The sequence below is a fragment of the Eubalaena glacialis genome, chromosome 11 (assembly GCF_028564815.1).
Source record: "Eubalaena glacialis isolate mEubGla1 chromosome 11, mEubGla1.1.hap2.+ XY, whole genome shotgun sequence".
Taxonomy (NCBI): domain Eukaryota; kingdom Metazoa; phylum Chordata; class Mammalia; order Artiodactyla; family Balaenidae; genus Eubalaena; species Eubalaena glacialis.
In genome coordinates, this window is record NC_083726.1 from 15,302,860 (window position 1) to 15,322,689 (window position 19,830).

Sequence of the window (19,830 nt, forward strand, 5' to 3'; positions counted from 1 at the left end):
CCTGTCTGCTCAGTCTTAGAAATTCGGAACGCTTTTTCTCTGCTACTACAAGCAGAGGCCCTGTACAAAATACCTCCTCTAATCCTCCCAACAACCCTGTTCACTAGTTATTTTTAAACCCAATTTCTCAAAAGAGGAAAATGAAAACTAGATGGCGTAATAACTTGTCCACTGTTTTCAAAGTGAGTCAGGGGCTGAATCAGCTGGGAAAGGGAAGGTTTCAGGCCTGCACTGGAGCCTGACGTCCAGCAGTGGGCGCTGCACAGAAGGGCTGGGTGAATTCGTCCCCGACTTGAACGCTGAAGGCGACAAGCTCAGGAAACGGTCTGCTAGCGGGGGAGGGTGTCCACGTCGGGGCGGGTGGGAAGGGGAGGTAGGAGTGGGAGGATGTGAACGCTTCTCTGACCACTCATATGTGACTCAAGCTGGCGAACATAGGGCGAGGGGTCGGGGGAGCTGAGCACTGGATTCTGAAGAAGGCTGGGAGCCCAAGATGGGTGAAAGAGGAGATTTTCCTCAAAGAATTGCCTAGGATCCTTACCTTTCACCCACCCTGAGAGCACGAGGCCTGAGGTTAGAAAGCACAGTGTGATAACAGCTTTGATGAGACGACTCTGGATGACATATCACCCAGCTGGAGTAACACTTCTGCCTGGGGCTTCTCAGGAAAGAAACACAAGGTACAAGAGTCACAGAACTCCAGAGTCTCGGGTGGAGAGACTGGTAGAGGCCCTCTATCCAGCCCTACCAGAGGCCTGACTGCACTTTCCTCCAGCTTCTGCCTGGGCCCCTCTTGTGTTGGGAGCTCACACCTTGATCTCTAGTTTGGCTGGAGAATCCTCCTTCTTTTGGGGGGAACGGATGGCACCCAAGCATGGTATATATAAGACCCTTCACACGTTGAGTTGGGGAGGGGGTAGCAGAAGCCAAGTCAAGCCCTTCATGTTGATTCCCGGGGCTGTAGGCACACGAGCCTTCTGGTTTTTCACGGCGAACGGAAGGGGCGCAAGGGAGCTACGTGGCAGGCAGGTAGGCTCCCCCGCCTACGCCTACCCCCCCCATGCTAAGGGGCCCTTGTACAGTCGCTAAGAACCGAGGGACAAAGCCCCCTATCCGACAAGTAAAAGGCAAATGCCACAGCACACACTTTATCTTTCCAAAAGGAACACATCAGATGCCTTATGCACCCCGAGGCTACACAGGGGGTGATGCACAGTCAAAAATAAATTGACCTTCTGTTCTCCTGGCCTGACTCAGAGTTCTGGCCCCTGGCACTCAGTTGCTTGGGTTGCTTCCTAAAGAAGAAACAGACCTCGACTGCTAAGCAGGGGTGATCAGTCTTTGCCAGAGGTGCTCGTGATGTCAGCTGTTGACCAGGCCTCACTGGCCCAGGGCTCCAGGGGCTGCCTGGACCTCTGCCTGGCTTCCTGTAGGCCTCTGTGGATAGGCCAGAGGTATTCATCTCCACCAGACCTGGGTTGGGCCCAGGCTGGGTCAGGAGCCAGAGGGGACCAGCTGGGGACTTGGTTTGACCCCCAAGGGGAGAGCTGCTTGTCCCTCCATGACCCTCACCCCCAATCCCAGAATGCTGCCACCATCCACAAATATCACTTCATGCTGCCCTTGCGGGCGGGGCATGCCAGGTTGAGATAACCTGTTTTTCTCCATTCCCCCACCCCCCAAAAGCTTCAGCGAGGCACACAAATGACAGTCAGAACTCCATCCTCTGCAGGCGAGTTAGCTGCAGGAGGCAAGAGGCAATTACAGGGGGCACTTGTATGTCCTCTGCCTGATGGGAAGGAAATCCAAGGGTGGCACCCAGAGGTGTCTGCAGACCCAGGGGACTAGAGCTTGGTTAGCCAGGTTCTAGTTGGCAGAGCGGAAGGCAGTCAGCGACACGAGCGCCCGTCTCTTATCTAGCATCTTCATTTCCCTTGATTTTTTTTTCCTGCAGGGTCACGTTTTCCGATCTCTTAACTGAGTGAAGTTCTCAGGCTCCAACTGTGGGGCCAGAGCTCACTGGTACCATACAAACAACGCGCAGCTTGGGAAAATCATTTCTTTTAATGACAGAGAAAGCACACCAAACTATGACAGAAGCCCGTCAGGAGTTGCCACTGTACAAATCAATGCCCAGAGGCCCAGAGCTAGCATCAGACATTCACAGGGAAGTCAGTCACGGTTAAGGAAATATCCACGCAGCATCTCGGACAGGAGGAGGCGAGAGACAACAATGACTCAGGATGTGCTGTGTATCTGTAACTTGGACTCCTCTGTAGGCAGTTTTTTTTTCCCCTTCCTCATCGGATGGTAGGGTCTGGGGAGGTTTGCAAATGACCAGGTGGAAGAGAGGCCTTGTGTATCAGCATCACAGGAGAGCCAATGCTGTAGACAGATGTGGCCCGGGTACTCCATGGGTCATACCCATGAAATAGGACTTGACATTGGTCCTCTGAACAATGGCTCAGGGAGCTAGTACAACGTTTGAACAGCAGCTCCTTTAGACTCTGGGGTCTGCACACAAGTTCCCAAAGGCATGCTAGGAAATAGTTTTGTCAACGAAACTTTGCCATCCCAAAGGGTAAGAGTCATTCTCCTAGTTTTTACTGCATGTTATCTAGGTTTCAAATGAAAGGACAAGAAAAAAAAGGCAGCGACTCAAAAATTATTTGGAATATTGTGGCACTTCACTAATCTCTTTTGCTTATAATATATGGCAAAGCAAACAGAGCCCTGTCGATATAAACTTTCATTATAGATAACCCTATACTGTACACTCTCAGAATACAGAAAGAATCCATCCTATCATACATGTTTCATCTTTAAAAATAATCTAACATAGTCATATTCTCTGGCTAGTAACAAACTATTAACATCTTCTGAGAATACAGAGGAAACTCTGGGATTAATAGTAAATTCTCTGACGTGCCCCCCCCCCATCCCCTATGCAACATCATCTATGAACACATTTCTGCAAAAGCATCCCAGCATCATTCGTAACTAGGAAAGGAAATGGATATGTTAGTTTCACCAAATGGACTTTTAGCAAGAAGTGATGGGACATTTTTACCTTGGCAAAAATGAAGCACGAACATAACATTTTACAGCTTCAGGCCCATGCAAATGCATGTTTTTTTTTTATGTGGGGGGATTTTATCTCACCCCGAAATCACGATTAGCATGCAGGTTTTCTTCAACTATTGAGTTAATTATTGGCAGTGCCCCTCTTTTGTGTAACCATGATCACTAAGGCAAGGTTATTATTTCACCTTGTGTAGAATATCAGCAATATCTTCTCAGATGCATGTTTATACAGTGTAGACCTGCGACTGTTTTTTTTTTTTTAAAAAAGAAATCTCAAAACACGGATCCCTAAACACAATTCAGTTGAAAATGAACTGTTAAGCTTTTAGAAATATATTTTAAACTACAAGGCTGCCCTGTTTTGGGGTTTTTTTTAATGAACATTTTAAAAAGTTCCCACCCCTAAAAATATGCCAAATGATGTCTTCGTCATTGCTAACAGCCTCACCAATTTGCTACCATGGTTTAACTCTTGCGGAATTGCAGCTACTAAGGTAATGTGTAATAAATATAATGCTTTTCAGGGCCGGTACAGTGAAGTTCTCCAACTGTCAACCTGGAACCTGAACGACCTTTAGTTCTCAGTCTATCTGCTGGACAGCGGTCCCTGGCAAGGGGTGTTCAACTGCCCCAGGGGTGCTTTCAGATGAGGTCAGCTCGGCTGCCCCACGTTGGCCTTCTAGCTCTGGATCCAGCTGCAATCTGACCTGCAGGCCAGTGGCATGTCCTTTGTTTCTCAACAGGAGCTCATGGGAGCTGCATTTGCTTATTCAAGAGCAGCTGAGGCAGTAGAGGCAGCTCCTTGGCCCAGCCAAAAACAGATGCCACGTGAGACTTGTATGTTCGTGTGAAGCCAGTGCATTAGCAGAACTGGCAAGTCCCCGGGGACCATTCCTTGGACTGGACGTTTCATACAACAGAACCTTTGGAGGATGACAAGTGGATTGACTGAATCCTGATGGCCAACGTCCTCTGTAAGTCCTGGAGCACATCCTGGCCCGTCCCTTCGCCATTTTTGTCATATAGGAGCTGCTTGAATGCTTCGTTTTCGATGAGGACCATCATGTTTTTGAGAAAGTAGCCTTCGCAATATGCTGAGAGCTCCATGACTCCAAGAAACTGTGGAGAGTGGAGAAGAAGCAGGAGATGGTTATATTTCTGAAAGCACCTGTTTTCACAAGTGTTGATGGCGAACACCTGTTAAGGTAGACTGACTGCGACAGTGGCCCTGATTCTGCATCCTTTGCTGTATTCACACCCAGGGGACGTGACTTTGCAGCTCCTGCCATCAAAGGGCTGAGTCCATTTCTCCCCGCCTTGGCCTTGTGAGTTGCTCAGGCCAAGAGAACGTGGTTGAAGTGAGAGTTGCCAGTTCTGAGCTGGCTTCAAGTGGCCGTGTGTGCTTCCGTGCTCTCTCTCAGAACCCTGCCTCTGCCTCAAAAACAAGCCTGAGCTAGCCTGCTTGCAGCTTGGACAACCACATGAAACTGACCCGACAGCGACAGAGCCCAGCCAGGATCAGCACAGCCAGCTGCAGCCGACCGGCCAGCTGACCTCAGAAGCAAGGCTGGCTGAGACCAGAAGAGCCCAGCCATGCTGTCGACTCATGTACTAAACAAGCACTCACCATTTTAACACTGGGTTTTCAGTCTCTTTGCTCCACTACAGCTAACTTGTGCACTGACGGAGTTGCAGACACAGTTCTACTACTGGCATCTAGTGGGTAGAAGCCAGGGATGCCACTAAATACCCCACCAGGCAGAGGACAGACCCCCCAGCAGAGAATTATGCAGCTCACATTGTCAGTAGTGCCAAGGTTGAGAAACTGATCAAGACACATGGTTCCTGACAGACTAAACCAATACGGAAGGGATGACATTGACCTGCCTCACTTTACAAGCCCAAGAAGAAGGCTTGGCAGACAGTAGACACAATATGGATTTGTTGAATGTATGAATGAACAGTTAATTCTCAGAGTAGTGACACCAGCAGCAAACATTTATTGACAGCATATCGTGTGCTGGGCACCGTGCTAGGCACTTCACGTGTATCATCTCATAGTCCTCAAATTTCCTTGAGGCAGGTACTATTACCACCTTCGATTTATAGATGAGGAAAGTGAGACAAGAGAGTAGCTGACAAAAAATTCACACAACACGTCAAGGACAGAACCAGGAGCTGAACCCTGGTAACTCAAGTCCTGAAGGCTGTGTGTTTAACCATTAGGATGCACTGCCTCCGGCCTGATACCATTCAACCTCGGAAGCGTGCTGGGTGGAGGAATTCCTGTTTGAGATGCAGAAGCAAATGTGCATACGAGGGTCGGCTGTGTCCGTATTCAGACCTTTTCTACAGTTTTCAAAGCTTGTCTCTCTATTGCAATGAGCTGGATGCTCAGAAGTTAAGTGCTCCCTGAGATGATATCCTGCTGCTTTATTTAGATGCTAAATTATCTAAATGTGGAATTTATTGTTCTGAACTCCCTAATATGCTGTCCTTAAGCCAGAGATGCACTTTAAGCTGCTCCACGTGGAATGGTGGAATTACGATGAGGCAGCGCCAACAGGGCGACGGTGGAATGAGCGGGACACCTGGATTCAAGTTGGGCCCCCCCCCCCCTTTTCTGAATATGTGACCAGGGCTGGGTCACTTGGCCTCTGGCTTTAGGTTCCTCATTTTCAAAATGGGAACTAAGTCACTTGCCTCCTAGACCTGTTGGGGGGATTGAATGGAACATAATTGACGGCAGGATTGTCATCTGTCACACGTAGGGGAGGCAGGTTAGGAAGGGAGCTAAGGGAGGGGGCTCTGGAATCTGCGTGAGTTTTTAATCCAGACTTTGCCACTTCCAGCCATCTGCTGCTGGGCGAGTTATTTAATCTCTCTGTGCCTCCATATTCCTGTCCCTAAAATGGGGGAAGATAATAATACCTACCTAATAAGCTGTTGCTGGCATTAAATGAGATAATACATGGCACATTCAGAACAATGGCTGACTGTAGTCAGTGCTCACTCAGTGTTAGCTGTCTTGCTAAATGTAAACTATTCATCATTATTACTCTCATCTCACTCATTTAAATCGAGGGACCCACGTGGACAAAGTAGGTGCCTAGGTTGGGATAAGGGGAGTTGACTGTATCTATGGAACCTAGTTCAGCTAAGGGGCCCATAGAAGGACCAAGCCTGTAACCTTTTTTTCTTTTTTTTAAAACTATTATTATTATTTTTTGGCTGCATCACATGGCTTGCGGGACCTCAGTTCTCCGACCAGGGACTGAATCCAGGCCACGGCAGTGAAAGCCTGGAATCCTAACCACTAGGCCACTAGGGAACTCCCTCAAGCCTGTACCTTGAACTCACTGACACCATGTGCTAATTCACTGAGCCAATGACCTATCTTCATAAAAATCATGTGCACCTTTGAGCAAGTCAAATCACTTCTCTGGGCCTCAGTTTCCCAAGCTACAAAATGGGGGGACGTGGACTGTACGGTACCATGCTCTGCGCATTTAGGACACGGACACGCCAGGTGATTCTGTGGTCTCGGAGAGGCTTAGGGGGCCTGGTGAGCTTTATCAGGTGAGCAGGCTTGTTATCACACAAATGTTCACAGAGATGCATAGCATCCTGGAGCTGGAAGAGTTCTTAGGAATGCTTTCATTCTTTCAACATGAACCCTCCTTTTAGAGTCACAGAGAAAAGGCCTCATTGTACATGTGGGGAAACTGAGGCTCAGAGTTGCCTATCTCTGATTCTGTGGACACAGAGAGACCCTCTCCCCTTACCACACCGAGCCACTTGCTTTGTATAGGGGTGTCTCTCATCACAAGTTAGTGTAATTGGAGAAGAATAAGCACAATAAGTACTTACATTTATATTTGGTGATATTTATTGAACGGTGAGTATATATCAGATGCTTGCCTACCTTTACACAGCTAATTACAGACAGAACTGGGACCAGACCTCTCACCTTCTAGACCAACGGTTGACAAACTACAGGCCTGTGAGCCAAATCTGGCCCACCACCTGTTTTTGTAAATAAAGTTTTATTGGGAGACAGCCACACCCATTCATTTACATATTGTCTCTGGCTGCTTTTCACTACAATGGCGGAATTGAGTAGGATCAAAGTGACAGCATGGCCTCTGTGAAAATATTTATCTGGACCTTCACAGAAGAAGTTTGCTGACCCCTGTCCTAGACAGTACCTTTTTCAAGTGCAGAGGCCATATCTTACTAATTTCTTATTCAGATGTATATACACCTCCTGGTAAACAGTGGGCTCACAATAAACACTAGGGAATGAATCCCTTGGTTTCCAAACACATGTTCTTCCCATCACAGTGCCCCGTTGAGCTTACTGCGTTAGCTTAGATTCAATTTGATGAACCAGCTTCTTCTTATTCTCAAGTTGAAAGACACCCTGAAAGGGCCATCAGAAGCTCCAGGGCTTCTTCTTCATGACTGAATAGTTCAGGACAGCTTTGCTAGGAAAAAAAAGATGAGGAAGCCGTGCATTTATGGGCTAGGCTTCTCCTCTGGGCTGGAAAACTCCACAGCTGTCTCCAACGGTTAGGTGCAGAACAGAGGTAATGTTGCCAAGAACTTGTTGACATTTGAAGCATGGTTGTTAGTACCTCAATGTCTGCATTTCCTGGGATTCCAAACCGAGAATTAGTTTCTTTTCTGTCTCTTTTACTAAACTAGCCTCAGTATGCAGCACAATCTGGCAGTAATAGAATCCACGTGGCAGGTTATCATTAGTGGGAGCTGCAGGATCCACAGCACAGGGGAAGCAGCACATAGAAAGGGCAAGGGGTGCTGGCATTGCCCCGTTCTCCATGCAAGTATCACGAAGGGCAGGCATTGACCTTGGAAACATTCCAGGATGAGGCCTGGGAGGGTAGACAGAGGCTGGCGTCTGACCAAGCTCTGGCTGAAGAGGCACATCAATGAAAGAGGCAGTTCTTTGCCATAGGTGTTCCAAGCCTGTAGCACTAATGTATTCCCAGCCCGGGCTCACGTTGCATCGGGTGTGTTATTAAATAAAAAGAGAGCTACAGAAGCTGCCTGCCAAGGAACCTGAAGTTATTAAAATGGGACTGTGGAATGCAGGCCTTGCTGCCAAGGAGATAGGCCACAGCAAAGCCACAGTGGATGTGGGGTTCACAGGGCAATTTGGGTGTCCAATGGCCAGGGGAGGGGGCAGAGGACCGTGAGACTAATTGGGCCCTCTTCCTGGGTAGAGAGTTTCTTTGGATGCTTTTTTTCAAAGTAACCAGTTCAAGATTTAAAAAAAAATTTTTTTTTGCTGTGTCCCAAGAAACCAGATTTTGGTAAAACCCTTACTTAACCAAAACATCCAGTGTGTGTGGGTAGAAAGTAGCCTGACTGAACCTTTTGATTTACTGATGACCAATCAGAAAATCTTTTTTTGAGTATTATTGCAAGGATTATTGCAAATATTTCGAACATTTATTAGGCCAGACAATAAACACAAGGAAGAACCTGTGCTTTGGAGTGAGGCAAATCTAGGTTTACATTCTGGGCAAATATCCCAAAGAACTGAAAGAAGGGACTGGAACAGATATTTGCACACCCCTGTTCATAGCAGCATTATTCACAAGAGCCAAAAGGTGGAAGCAACCCAGGTATCCACTGATGGATGAATGGATAAACACAATGTGGTACATACATACAATGGAATATTATTCAGCCTGAAAAAGAAATGAAATTCTGACACACACCACAACATGGATGAACCCGGAGGACACTGCTAACCGAAAGAAGCCAGCCACAAAAATAAGCCAGACACAAAAATAAGCCAGACAAATACCATATGATTCCATTTATATGAAGCACCTAGAGCAGTCAAACTCACAGAGACAGAAAGTAGAATGATGGTTGCAAGGGCTGGGGAGGAGCGGGGAATGGGGAGTTAGTGTTTAATGGGTATAGAATTTCAGTTTGGGAAGATGAAAAATTCTGGAGATGGATGGCAGTGATGGTTGCACAACAATGCGAATGTACGTAATGCCGCTGAAGTGTACACTTAGAAATGGTTAAAATGGTAAGTTTCACATTACGTATGTTTTACCACAATGAAAAAAATCTCTGTAATAGCTGTGTGACCTTAAGCAAGTTACTTCACCTCTCTGTGCCTCCGTTTCCTTATTATAACATGGGACTAATGAAAGGGTTGTGGTGAGGATTTAAAAAGGTAATGCAACAAAGCTTTAAGCACAGAGGCCTGCACCTGGAAAGGACTCAGGGAATGTTGGTGTAAAACAGAAAATAACATCTCAAACGCAACCTGTGTTTTCACAACGAGCAGAGTAACCATTATTCACATCAGTTGTCACTCTACAACCGTGGATGTGGGAGGCATGTGTGCTGAGCTCCAGTTATACCAAAGAAGAGCGCTTTGTTTTAAATTAACTCCTGATCTTAATTTATTTCATTGTTTCTTCCCAGCAGATGCTAATCCCCCTGTCCTGAGCGCATGAACCAAAATGAAGTGGCACCTGGACACATGATTTTAATTCTCTTGGTCCCGGTATCCCCACTTGTGAAGTGAATTGGATGAAATCGGCGGTTCAGTGATTTTACTCCAAAAACTGGAGTGAAGACTGGCCTTATGGCTGAAATCACAAAGGTTGCCCTGGGAGCCTGTTAAAAATACAGATTCCTGGGCTTCCCTGCAGAGATCTTTGGGGTGAAGGGCCACACCGAGATTCCAAATGTCTCCCCAGGTGTTGGGGCCACCTGACTAGGAGGACTCCTTGGACCTCTCTAGTGTTGACAGCCTGTTCTCAACCTTGGCACATCTGAGAATCACCCAGGAAGCTATGAAAAAAATACCTTTTTTCCAGGCTCCACCCCCAGAGATTGATGAATTGGTCTGTGATAGGTCCCAGGCATGGGGATTTTGAGTGCCCAGGTGATTCTACCATGCAGCCAGCATTGGGAACCTCAGTTCTAGCATAATGGTTCTCACCTGTGAACACCCCAGAATCACCTGGAGGGCCTGGGAAGCCATAGACGGCCAGACCTCACTCACAAAGTTTCTGATTCAGTAGGTCTGGGTGGGGCCTACAATATACATTCCTGACAAGTTTCTGGTTGATACTGATGCTGCTGGACTGGAGACGACACTTGGAGAACCACTGCTCCAGAACCTTGCTGCTCAAGGTGTGGCCTAGACCAGCTGCAGAGGCTTCACCTGGGAGCCTGTTAGAAACGCAGGACCAGCGCCCACCCCAGAGCCTGCTGAATCAGAGTCTGCGATGTGACTCATACGCATGCTACAGTTTGAGAATGACTCTGCTTTTGAAACTTCTGCTTGCTTGCTTTCATTGTGTTCTGGAGGGGTGGATGAAGGGAAAGACATCTCTTCTAAGCAGGAAGCAGACCTTGGGAGGAGTGATGATGGCTTGGCCTAAATGCACAGGCCCAGCATCTGCGCTCTACCCGGACTCAGAGTGTCTGCAAAGAAAGCCTCTCCTGCGTCAGGGCATGGGGGGTGCTCGGGAAGCGAGAATGGGATCGATTACCTTGGCGTGGTTGTAAATATCCACACAGTTGTCGGTATTGATGCTCTTTGCACAGATAATCTCACAGTGTCGCTGCAAAGCCTCCAGCTGGAAAAATTTAGCAGCAGACAGAAGCTGAAAACCATGAAAAGAGCCTGTTAGAGGTTGGGAGGTGGAAGGAAAGCAACGCCCACGGTGAGAAAACTCTTCACCTCCCACAGCAGTACCCAAGGTGAAGGCATCGGGAATAAAGTGTCGGACATCACTCTAAAGCTGGAAGGTTACACTAGAGCTGTTGCTGGCATTAGAGGACTAAGACCCAGCGACAGAATTCAACTGCAGGGGAAGATGGCAGGGGGAGGGGTGGGGTCGAAGTGAATCAAATTTACATTTATTACAGCAAGAGGTCAAGCAAAAATGCCTAAAATTGTTACGTCCAGAAATAAGGGTGACGCTCTTATTTAGCAAGGTAGGTATCAATGTGGCTCACTCCCTCCATTTATCCATGTCTCCACACAGGTCACCTCAGGACTCCTCCCTCCATCACCATCTGGCCCCCTTACCCTGTCTAAGTTTTCCTCACAGCCCTTCTCACACCAGACATGATGTCATGCCTGTCGCCCTCTCCAGAGACCAGGAGGGCAGGGATCTCTGTCCCTTTGCATCGCTGCTGTATTCCAGCCCTGAGCACGGCACCTGGCCGTGGAAGATGCTGAACAGAGGCTCTGGGGAGGGGAAGAAAGGGCTGAAGCAAGAGTTCAAAGGGATTGCCTTTGGGGAAAGGACTGGGAGGATGGGGTGGGGGGTGGCTGGGTGAGGTGCTTTTTATGTACTATAAAGCCCTTCTGTATTATCTACATGATTGAAATGTATGTTCATTATTTCAATTTGAAAATAATTTTTAAAAAGGTTTACAAAAGAGTCTGAGTCCTCAGAGTATAGTTTAGTCCTGAGGTTGTGACGTGTCAGAGGAGCCATCCAGAGAGACAGGAGAGTAACTTTGGGGGGCGGGGGAGTGACCACAGAAGGTTTCACAGAGTAAGAACAAAAGGATAAATGGCCCCCAGTGAACACGCAGCCCCTGTGACACATGCCAGGCACTGTGGTAAGCACCTTACAAATAGAAACTCTTAAGATCTTCAAAACCCAATGGGGTAGATATTGTTATCCCCATTCTACAGGTTGGGAAACTGAGGATCAGAGAGGTTAAATTACTGCTCCAAGATCACACAGCTCAGAAGGGGTAGAGCCTGGATCTGAACCCAGTCTGGCCCAGAGCCCATGTCTGAACCACCGTATGGTGTCACCTCTTGAACAACTCAGAGTGTTCTGACATCTCTCATCAGCCACCCTGGACTTCAGGCACCTGAACAGGCTCCTGGCTCTTGCTCAGGAATATCAAAGTGATTTTGGCTTCTGGTTCAAAGCTACCAGCTTTGACACGAGTTCCACTTCTAGGAAGGAGCAGGGAGGGGAGAAGAGGCAGAGTTACGAGAGGTGGACAGGAGACAGGGAGAGCCAGGGAGCTGCAGGAGTGAGGGGCCTGAGTGAGGCCAGGAGAGCTTTGTAACTGGCTCTTGGCTTCTGCCTCAGTGGACATGCTGAGATTTGAGGAATGCTTTCAGACCATATATTTCTCTTACAAATGACAAGGGAGAAGTCGTCAAAGATAGTTCCTGATGATGCTATTTGAGCCCCAGCTGTGCCTGAAGCTAGCGCTAGCCTCAGGCTCTTCAGTAAATTTCCTTTCCTCCACCCGCCAAAGCCAGTTAAAATTGGGCTTCACTCAGTTGCTATTGAAAGGGATCAGACTAGCGCACCCAGCACCCCAGCCTTCCAGGGGAGGGGCTCTGATGAGAAGCCCTTGGGAGATCTAAGGAGGCAGGCAGGACCCCAAAGCCTGCATCCAAATGAAAACCCAACACAGCTTCCCCCCAGACACCGCCCGTGCGTGCCACCCACTCAGTGACACAGCGGATTCCTTACCTCCATGATCTCGTTGTTTTTAATGAGAAGCGACTCTGGGCCACCGTAGTAGAGATACTGCATGACCAGCTGGAAGACAGAACACAGTGAGCAAAGTGTCAATGGCACACAGACACATCTTAAAGCCATCCACTCAAACCCTCAGGCTGGTTCTGAGTCCCTGTATGACACCCCTTTTTAAGGGTGGCCATTCCCACCAGATCACTGCCTTTCAGGAGAAGTTCCCTTTAAAAGTTTTATAGGCTGGATATTTTTCCTTACACCATGCTGCAATCTGTCTCCCTGTGGTTCATCCTCAGGGCCAAATTAAACAATTCTAAGCTCTGCTCCCCAGGATGGTTTTCCCCCATCTATGAGTGATAATCATGGGTTGTCCTCCTACCTCCCACCCCACCGAGCTGCCCAGAACTGCAGCACACGTGGTGTGGCTTAAAAACCCTACACCAGCGGCAGTCCCCCTGGGAACATGGCCCAGTTTGACTAGAAACCTCTTGTTTAATTTCCAGAGGGTGACTGAGCCACGGTGAAATCACCTGCTCCCTATTATAACTTGACAAGATCCAAGATGAAGCCATCAGGGGTCCAGGGTTTCAATGTTTCATTGATGGTGTGAACTGTCCAAGCCAGGCTTTGTACATGTGACGCAGGATGCCGGATGGTGTGCAGAGTCCCAGAGCTTTGCAAACTCGTGTCCCTCAAGTAGAATGAAGCCTAAGGATGTGTTAGTATTGGCTGTCACCACCTCCCATGGAGCTGAGTATAAATTTTTTAGGTGGTGTGTATACTTCCCAGTTGGCTACTGTCTCCACTACTCTCCAATGTCTTCTGCCTGCCTATATGACACACTGACTTTACCTGCCTGGCCTTAATAAAGGTGTGTTGGAAAAATCTGTAGACTGTTACATTCCATTTTGGGGTGCCTGTAAAATGAGGTGCTTGGACTGGGCCGCCCTCTATGGTCCCTTCAGGCTCTGAGTCTGTGACTAATACAGAACAGTGGTTAGGAGCAAGGAACCTGGAGCTGGGTTTGCCACTGTTTATGATCTGGCTCTGCCACTTAAAAGCTGGGTGACCTGAATTAAGTTAGGCTCTCTGTGCCTCAGTTTCATCATCTGTAAAGTGGGGATAATATGACCTACCTCATGGAGTTGTGATGAGGATTAAATGAGTTAATATATGTAACAGGCCTAACAGGGGCCTGGCAGGTGCATGGCAAGAACTCAATAAATGTTAGCTCTTCAATTTTCTCTGAGGTTGAAAAATCTTCTTCCAGTAGTGCTTCTGCCACGTGCGGCCACTTTCTTACTCAGGCCATTTAACATCCTTTGTGACTGATCTCAATCTACTTTTTGCATGTGTGTTTAAAGTAATCACTTTTCAGCTCATACAACTCAATAACAAAAAAAGACAACCCAACCAAAAACTGGGCAGAAGACTAAAACAGACATTTCTCCAAAGAAGACATACAGATGGCCAATAGGCACATGCAAAGATGCTCAATACTGCTAAATATTAGAGAAATGCAAATCAAAACTATAATGAGGTATCACCTCACACAGGTCAGAATGGCCATTATTAAAAAATCTACAAATAAGAAATGCTGGAGAGGGTGTGGAGAAAAGGGAACCCTCCTACACTGTTGGTGGGAATGTAAATTGGTGGAGGCACTATGGAGAACAGTATGGAGGTTCCTTAAAAAACTAAAAATAGAGTTGCCATATGATCCAGCAATCCCACTCCTGGGCATATATCCAGAGAAAACTGTAATTCGAGAAGATACATGCACCCCAATGCTCACAGCAGCACTATTTACAATAGTCAAGACATGGAAACAACCTAAATGTCCACTGGCAGATGAATGGACAAAGAAGATGTGGTATATTACTCAGCCACAAAAAGAATGAAATAATGCCATTTGCAGCAACATGGCTGGGCCTAGAGATTATCATACTAAGTGAAGTAAGTCAGAGAAAGACAAATACCATATATCACTTTTAAGTGGAATCTAAAATGACACAAATGAACTTATTTACGAAACAGCAGCAGACTCACAGACATAGAAAACAAACTTATGGTTACCAAAGGGGGAAGGGGGAGGGGGAGGGGGAGGGGGAGGGATAAATTAGGAGCTTGGGATCAACATATACACACTACTATATATAAAATAGATAAACAACAAGGTCCTACTGTATAGCACAGGGAACTATATTCAATATCCTGTAATAAACCATAATGGAAAAGAATATGAAAAAGAATATGTATTTATATGTATAACTGAATCACTTTGTTGTACACCAGAAAGAAACACAACATTGTAAATCAACTATACTTCAGTACAAAAATAATTGTTCAAAAAATATGTATATGTATATATTATTTACAGTTGTATTGAAATAGAGCTCATATGACACAAAATGCTTTGATTTAAAGTATACAGTTCAATGGGTTTTAGAATATTCACAATGTTGTGCAACCATCACCACAATCTAATTTTAGAACATTTTCAACACCCCCAGGAAAAACCCCATGCCTGTCAGCAGTCTCTCCCGTTTCCTACGTGTGCTGACACCCACTGTGATTTGCCTGTTCCGGACATTTCATACAGATGCAATCATACAGCCTGTGCTCTTTTGTGTCTGGCTTCTTTCACTTAGTGTGATGTTTTCAAGGTTCACCCTGCTGTCACATATATCACTCTTTCACCTCTTTTCTATTGCTGAACAATATCCCGTTGTGTGGATGTACCACATTTTGTGTATCCATTCATCAACCGATGGACATTTGGGTTGCTTCCACTTTTTTGCTGTTATGAATACGGCTACTATGGCTCAATTTACTTTTTCAGATCTCACCTGCCACTCTGCCCTTCTCTCCTCCCAACCTTGGTAACATCTGCCTTTTTCACTCTGACCGCTCCCAACCATTTGCCTTGATCAGAACCTACCACCGTCTCTTTCACTCCTCTGCTTTTGCCCACGCTGTTCCCTCTGCTTGGATGCCCTTCCCTTCTTCTCCACCTGTTGATCTCTGGCCCCTCCTTCGGGATCTAGCTCAGTGGTCACCTCTGTGAAGCCTCCTCAGATCTGCTCAGATCTCTCAGCTGCCTCCCACCCCGTGCCGGGCAGCCCATCACACATGACTGCAGTGTTACTTCCCGCTGGAGTCTGAGGGCACAGACTGGGTCTCGTCCATCTCTGCCTCCCCAGTGCCTGCCCTTCCTCTTTTGCATTTGAGTCTCCCATGCACTGGCCACCTGCCTGTTGCAGAGATGGCGGTGCTTTAATGGTGATGGCTGAGGCTTTGTGAAATGATATCGTAGCATTATTTACCCGCCCCCCGCCCCCAAACCTGATGGGTCATAAGCATCTAAAACACCACATCGGCGAATGCTGGGATATTTGCTTTATTAAAATCCATTTATTCCCCTAGCACCTCTCTTTTATAAAGGCCAAACCAACAATAATAACGGTAAGAGCCATAATAATAACTGTCCTGAACACAGGGCCGCTCCAGTTATAAAGCATGTTATCTCATTTCCTCACGGTTGGGCTGTTGACTTGAAATGCTGCTTTCAAGAGCATGGATGGAGAACCTGGGGCTAATGGAATTTAAACTGGGCTGAGCCATGCCACCTTCAGACTCAGCCAGCACAAGCCTTTTCTGCAAAGGGGCGAAATGGACCCTTATTAGGCCAAAGGGCCTGTTTATGGAGTTGTTTTTCTTGGCAGCTGTCAGCCTGCATGAAGCAGGATGTAAACGGCGTCCACAGCCTTGTGGAGGCCCTGCTCCCAGGTGCAGCCTCAGCTGCATGGGGCTCTTGCCTGTGTATGATGTTAAACATTCTTGCAGGGAGGAAACTCAAAGCTGTCTCATTTACTAAAATTCTTCTGTTCAGCATGGAAGTGAAGTGAGCAGGCCCCTGGGAGCCTCCTTCTGGGTCAGATTCAGCCCTACTTGGCCTATTTTGAGCGACAAATGAGGCTTTTCTTCTTTTATGGGGAAGGGGCAGGCACATGGAGAAGTCCCCAGGGCCTGCTCAATCTTCTCTGCCCATTACAGTAACTGGAGGCTAATGTGGCCGGGAAGCCTAATCCAGCCAAAAGCAATTACAGGCCTATGATTCCTCTGGGGCTGTGCCTTTCCACGTAGGTGTCTCATTTAACCAGCTCCCACAGCAAACATTTATTGAGTGCCTACTACAAGCCGGGTTCTGATGACAAGAACCTCCCCAGTTAGTCCCAGGCTTGATGGTGTAAGTGCTCCGTCCATGGGCACTTGGAGAGCTGGGGTGGGGGTGGGGGTGTGGTTTCCAGCATCTGGCTCATGCTCCAAATGCTAATGGGCTTTTCCTCTGGGCTGGGCGATTTTTAGGGAGGACCCAAGGCCCCAGAGCAGGGAGGGCAGTTAAGAGGTCAGGTCTGGGAGTCAGCCAGGCCTGGGTCTGAAGCTCAGCTTGGCTCTGATGAACAGTGGGAGCTCGGGCCACTTCCTCTACCTTGTCTGTTGGGTGGGAGAAGAGCCACCTGGAGGGGGAGCTGGGAGGACTGGATGAGATGATGTGGGGCCGTGGTGCTCAGAGGGGGTCCCTGGACCAGCGGCATCAGCTTTACCTGCGTTCTTGTAAGAAACATGAATTCTTGGGCCCCACCCCAGGCCTACAGAATCAGGAACTCTGGGGGGCGGGGCCCAGGAATCTGCATCTTAGCAAGTTTTCTGCATCTTAACAAGCAACTCCCTTCACCTCCCAGTGCTTCCCCTGGAGTTTCTGAGGCCTCCTAAATTTCGAGAACCACTGTAACTTAGAGCACTGGTTCTCCACCTTGGCTGCACATGCCTCTGGATGATGGCAGAGGGTGGAGACTTCAAAATGCTGACGCCTGGGTCGCAGCCCAGATTCTGATTTACAGCCTGGACACTGGGAATCGTCAAAGTTCCTCAAATGATTCCACTGCTCAGCTGAGGTTGAGAACCACGGGTTTCGAGCCCTGCACGTAGCTGGAGCACATGAAATGGGAGCTGCTCTTATTATTGTTCCTCTTAGGACCAGACTGGGTTCAAATAATGGCTCTGTCACTGACCAGCACTAAGTTCTCTGGGTCTCAGTTTCCCCACCTCTAAAAGTGGCAAGATTAATCCAGATAACCACATGCAAGCAAAGGTCAGTGCCTCATTCATAGTTGGAGTTAAAAATGGGGAAAATGAGGCTCAGAGAAGAGAGTGTCTTGTGCATGGTTATTCCATAAGGATTCTTTATTTTGAAGTTTCAACATAGCCAAAGGAATGCATCTCTCATGGTGGAAACACTGACACCTCAATGGGCTTTAGGGCTTTACTGTGAGGGCATGGTGGCTTCCTGGCAGCCCTCTGAATCACAGGATCTGGGGGACCAGGGTCAATCACCAGTGGAGGGAAGAACCATCATCTGGCCAGCCACACTTGGCTTATACTATGCGGTTCCAATGTATCTTTTCAGTCTCCAGTATACCTTAAGACACAGTCGAATGGACTATCATCACTTTCCCTCAAATACACAACACGATTTCCCAATTTTGTGCCTTTGTTTATGCTTTTTCTCCCTCTGGAATACCCTCTCTCTCCTATTCACCAGATGAGGAAGCTGAGGCTCAGACAGGCTGGGTAATTTGTTCAAGGTCACACGAGAGACAATGATTTTAAACAGGGGAATGCAGCTGTTTAAACTGGGGAAGGTAGCATTTAGATCCTGAAACGCAGCTCTGTCCTTCAAAGCCCAGATCAGGACCGCCGCCCTATGACCCTGGTTACGGCCATGCTTGCCGCCTGCTTATGTCTGAGTGGTCTCCTCAACCGTCTTGGAATGTGAGCCTCCCGAGGGCCACCCTGAGTCTTATCCACATTTTCCCAGGGCTGTCCTTCCAGAACTGAACCAGAGGAAACAGGTCCTGTTCAGAATCCTATAAACTCCATCCCCAGATCACCCACATTGGCCGACTAACCCTGGCTGTGGGAAGACAGCACGGAGGGGCCACAGTCTCCCCTTGTAGCCCCCTGATGGACGTAAGCAGCCCACCAGCCTCCATGCCCCCGATGAGACTCGGAGCTTCAGAGATAGGGCTGCGAGGCCAGCTGGGGGTGTGAATTTCTCCTAGCGGCGAGAATGCCATTGCAAGGCTGGATTTATGAATCAGGCATGAAATCCAGGGCCAGATGGCTTCACAGGCAAATTCTACCAAACGTACAGAGAAGAACTTATACCGATCCTTCTCAAACTCTTCCAAAAGACTGAAGAGGAAGGAACACTCCCAAAGACATGCTATGAAGCCACCATTACCCTGATACCAAAACCAGACAAAGACACCACCAAAAAAAAGAAAAAAAAATGAATCAGGCATGAAGAATGGAGGAAAAGGGAAGAAAGCTGCTGTGCCCCCTTAGAGGTGCCCCATAAACCAAACAGTATTGATTTCAAATGGAGGGAGATATGGCAATGTCATCTGGCCTCTGACAAACCTTCCTTTCCTATTTACATTAGGTTCAGACCAATGTTAAGATGACACTGGATTCCCTGACGTCCACTGGTTCCTGATCACACTGGGCTCAACCACCTTTGGGGACTTCATACCTGCTGTTCTCTGCCTGGAATGTTCCAACTCCCTTTCTTAAGCCCTAAGCCTCCCCATGGTTTGCCAGCTTCTCCTCAGCCTGCAATATTTCAGCGACACCTCATCCAGGGGCCTTCCCCAGTCTCCCTGGTCTGAGTCGCCATAGCTTGTTGGTTCACCCCTCTCTCATGCACACCCCACTTTATACTGTGACTCAGATTTACCCCCTCTGGACTGTGAGTCCCCAGGAGAAGAATGTCCTTTATCCTTGTGTCTCCAGGTCCCAACACAGTGTCGGGCACATAGCTCAGTTAATGCTGTGGGCATGAATGGACGGTAAGTGGGAGGGGCAGTGTGCGGATGGGGGCCAAGAGTGCAGGAGCTGATGACTCAGTACAGTGGCTGATCCACAGGTGGAGGGCTGGAGGGACCCACCGGTGCCCCGCACCTACCAGCAGGGTTCCAGGCCACAGGGGCTCACCTGAAAGATGGGGTACTTCACGTATCCGATCTCTATGCAGGTGTTGTCATTTGTTGGTTTGCTAGAGAGGAGTGCTTTGAACCTGAGCAGGAACATAAAAAGGGAGATAAGAAGACTCAAAAGACATCAACAGCTTGCAAGAGACTCAGCTCTCTGACGATAGAAA

At 47.8% G+C, this 19,830-nt stretch overlaps 1 protein-coding gene across 4 annotated transcripts in view; it reads right to left on the reverse strand.

Annotated features, from left to right (window-relative positions):
- Nucleotides 1-3,872: 3,872 nt before the first annotated feature.
- The window catches only part of ABTB3 (ankyrin repeat and BTB domain containing 3), a 310,593-nt gene continuing 294,635 nt past the window's right edge, over nt 3,873-19,830 (reverse strand). For all 4 annotated transcript variants that reach the window (XM_061204459.1, XM_061204460.1, XM_061204457.1 and 1 more), the window contains 4 exons: nt 19,665-19,746; nt 12,603-12,671; nt 10,638-10,751; nt 3,873-4,203 (listed from right to left, as the gene is read on the reverse strand). In XM_061204459.1, the coding sequence (XP_061060442.1) occupies nt 3,994-4,203; nt 10,638-10,751; nt 12,603-12,671; nt 19,665-19,746 (475 nt within the window). In that variant the 3' untranslated portion in view covers nt 3,873-3,993. The remainder of the gene's footprint in view (nt 4,204-10,637; nt 10,752-12,602; nt 12,672-19,664; nt 19,747-19,830) is intronic.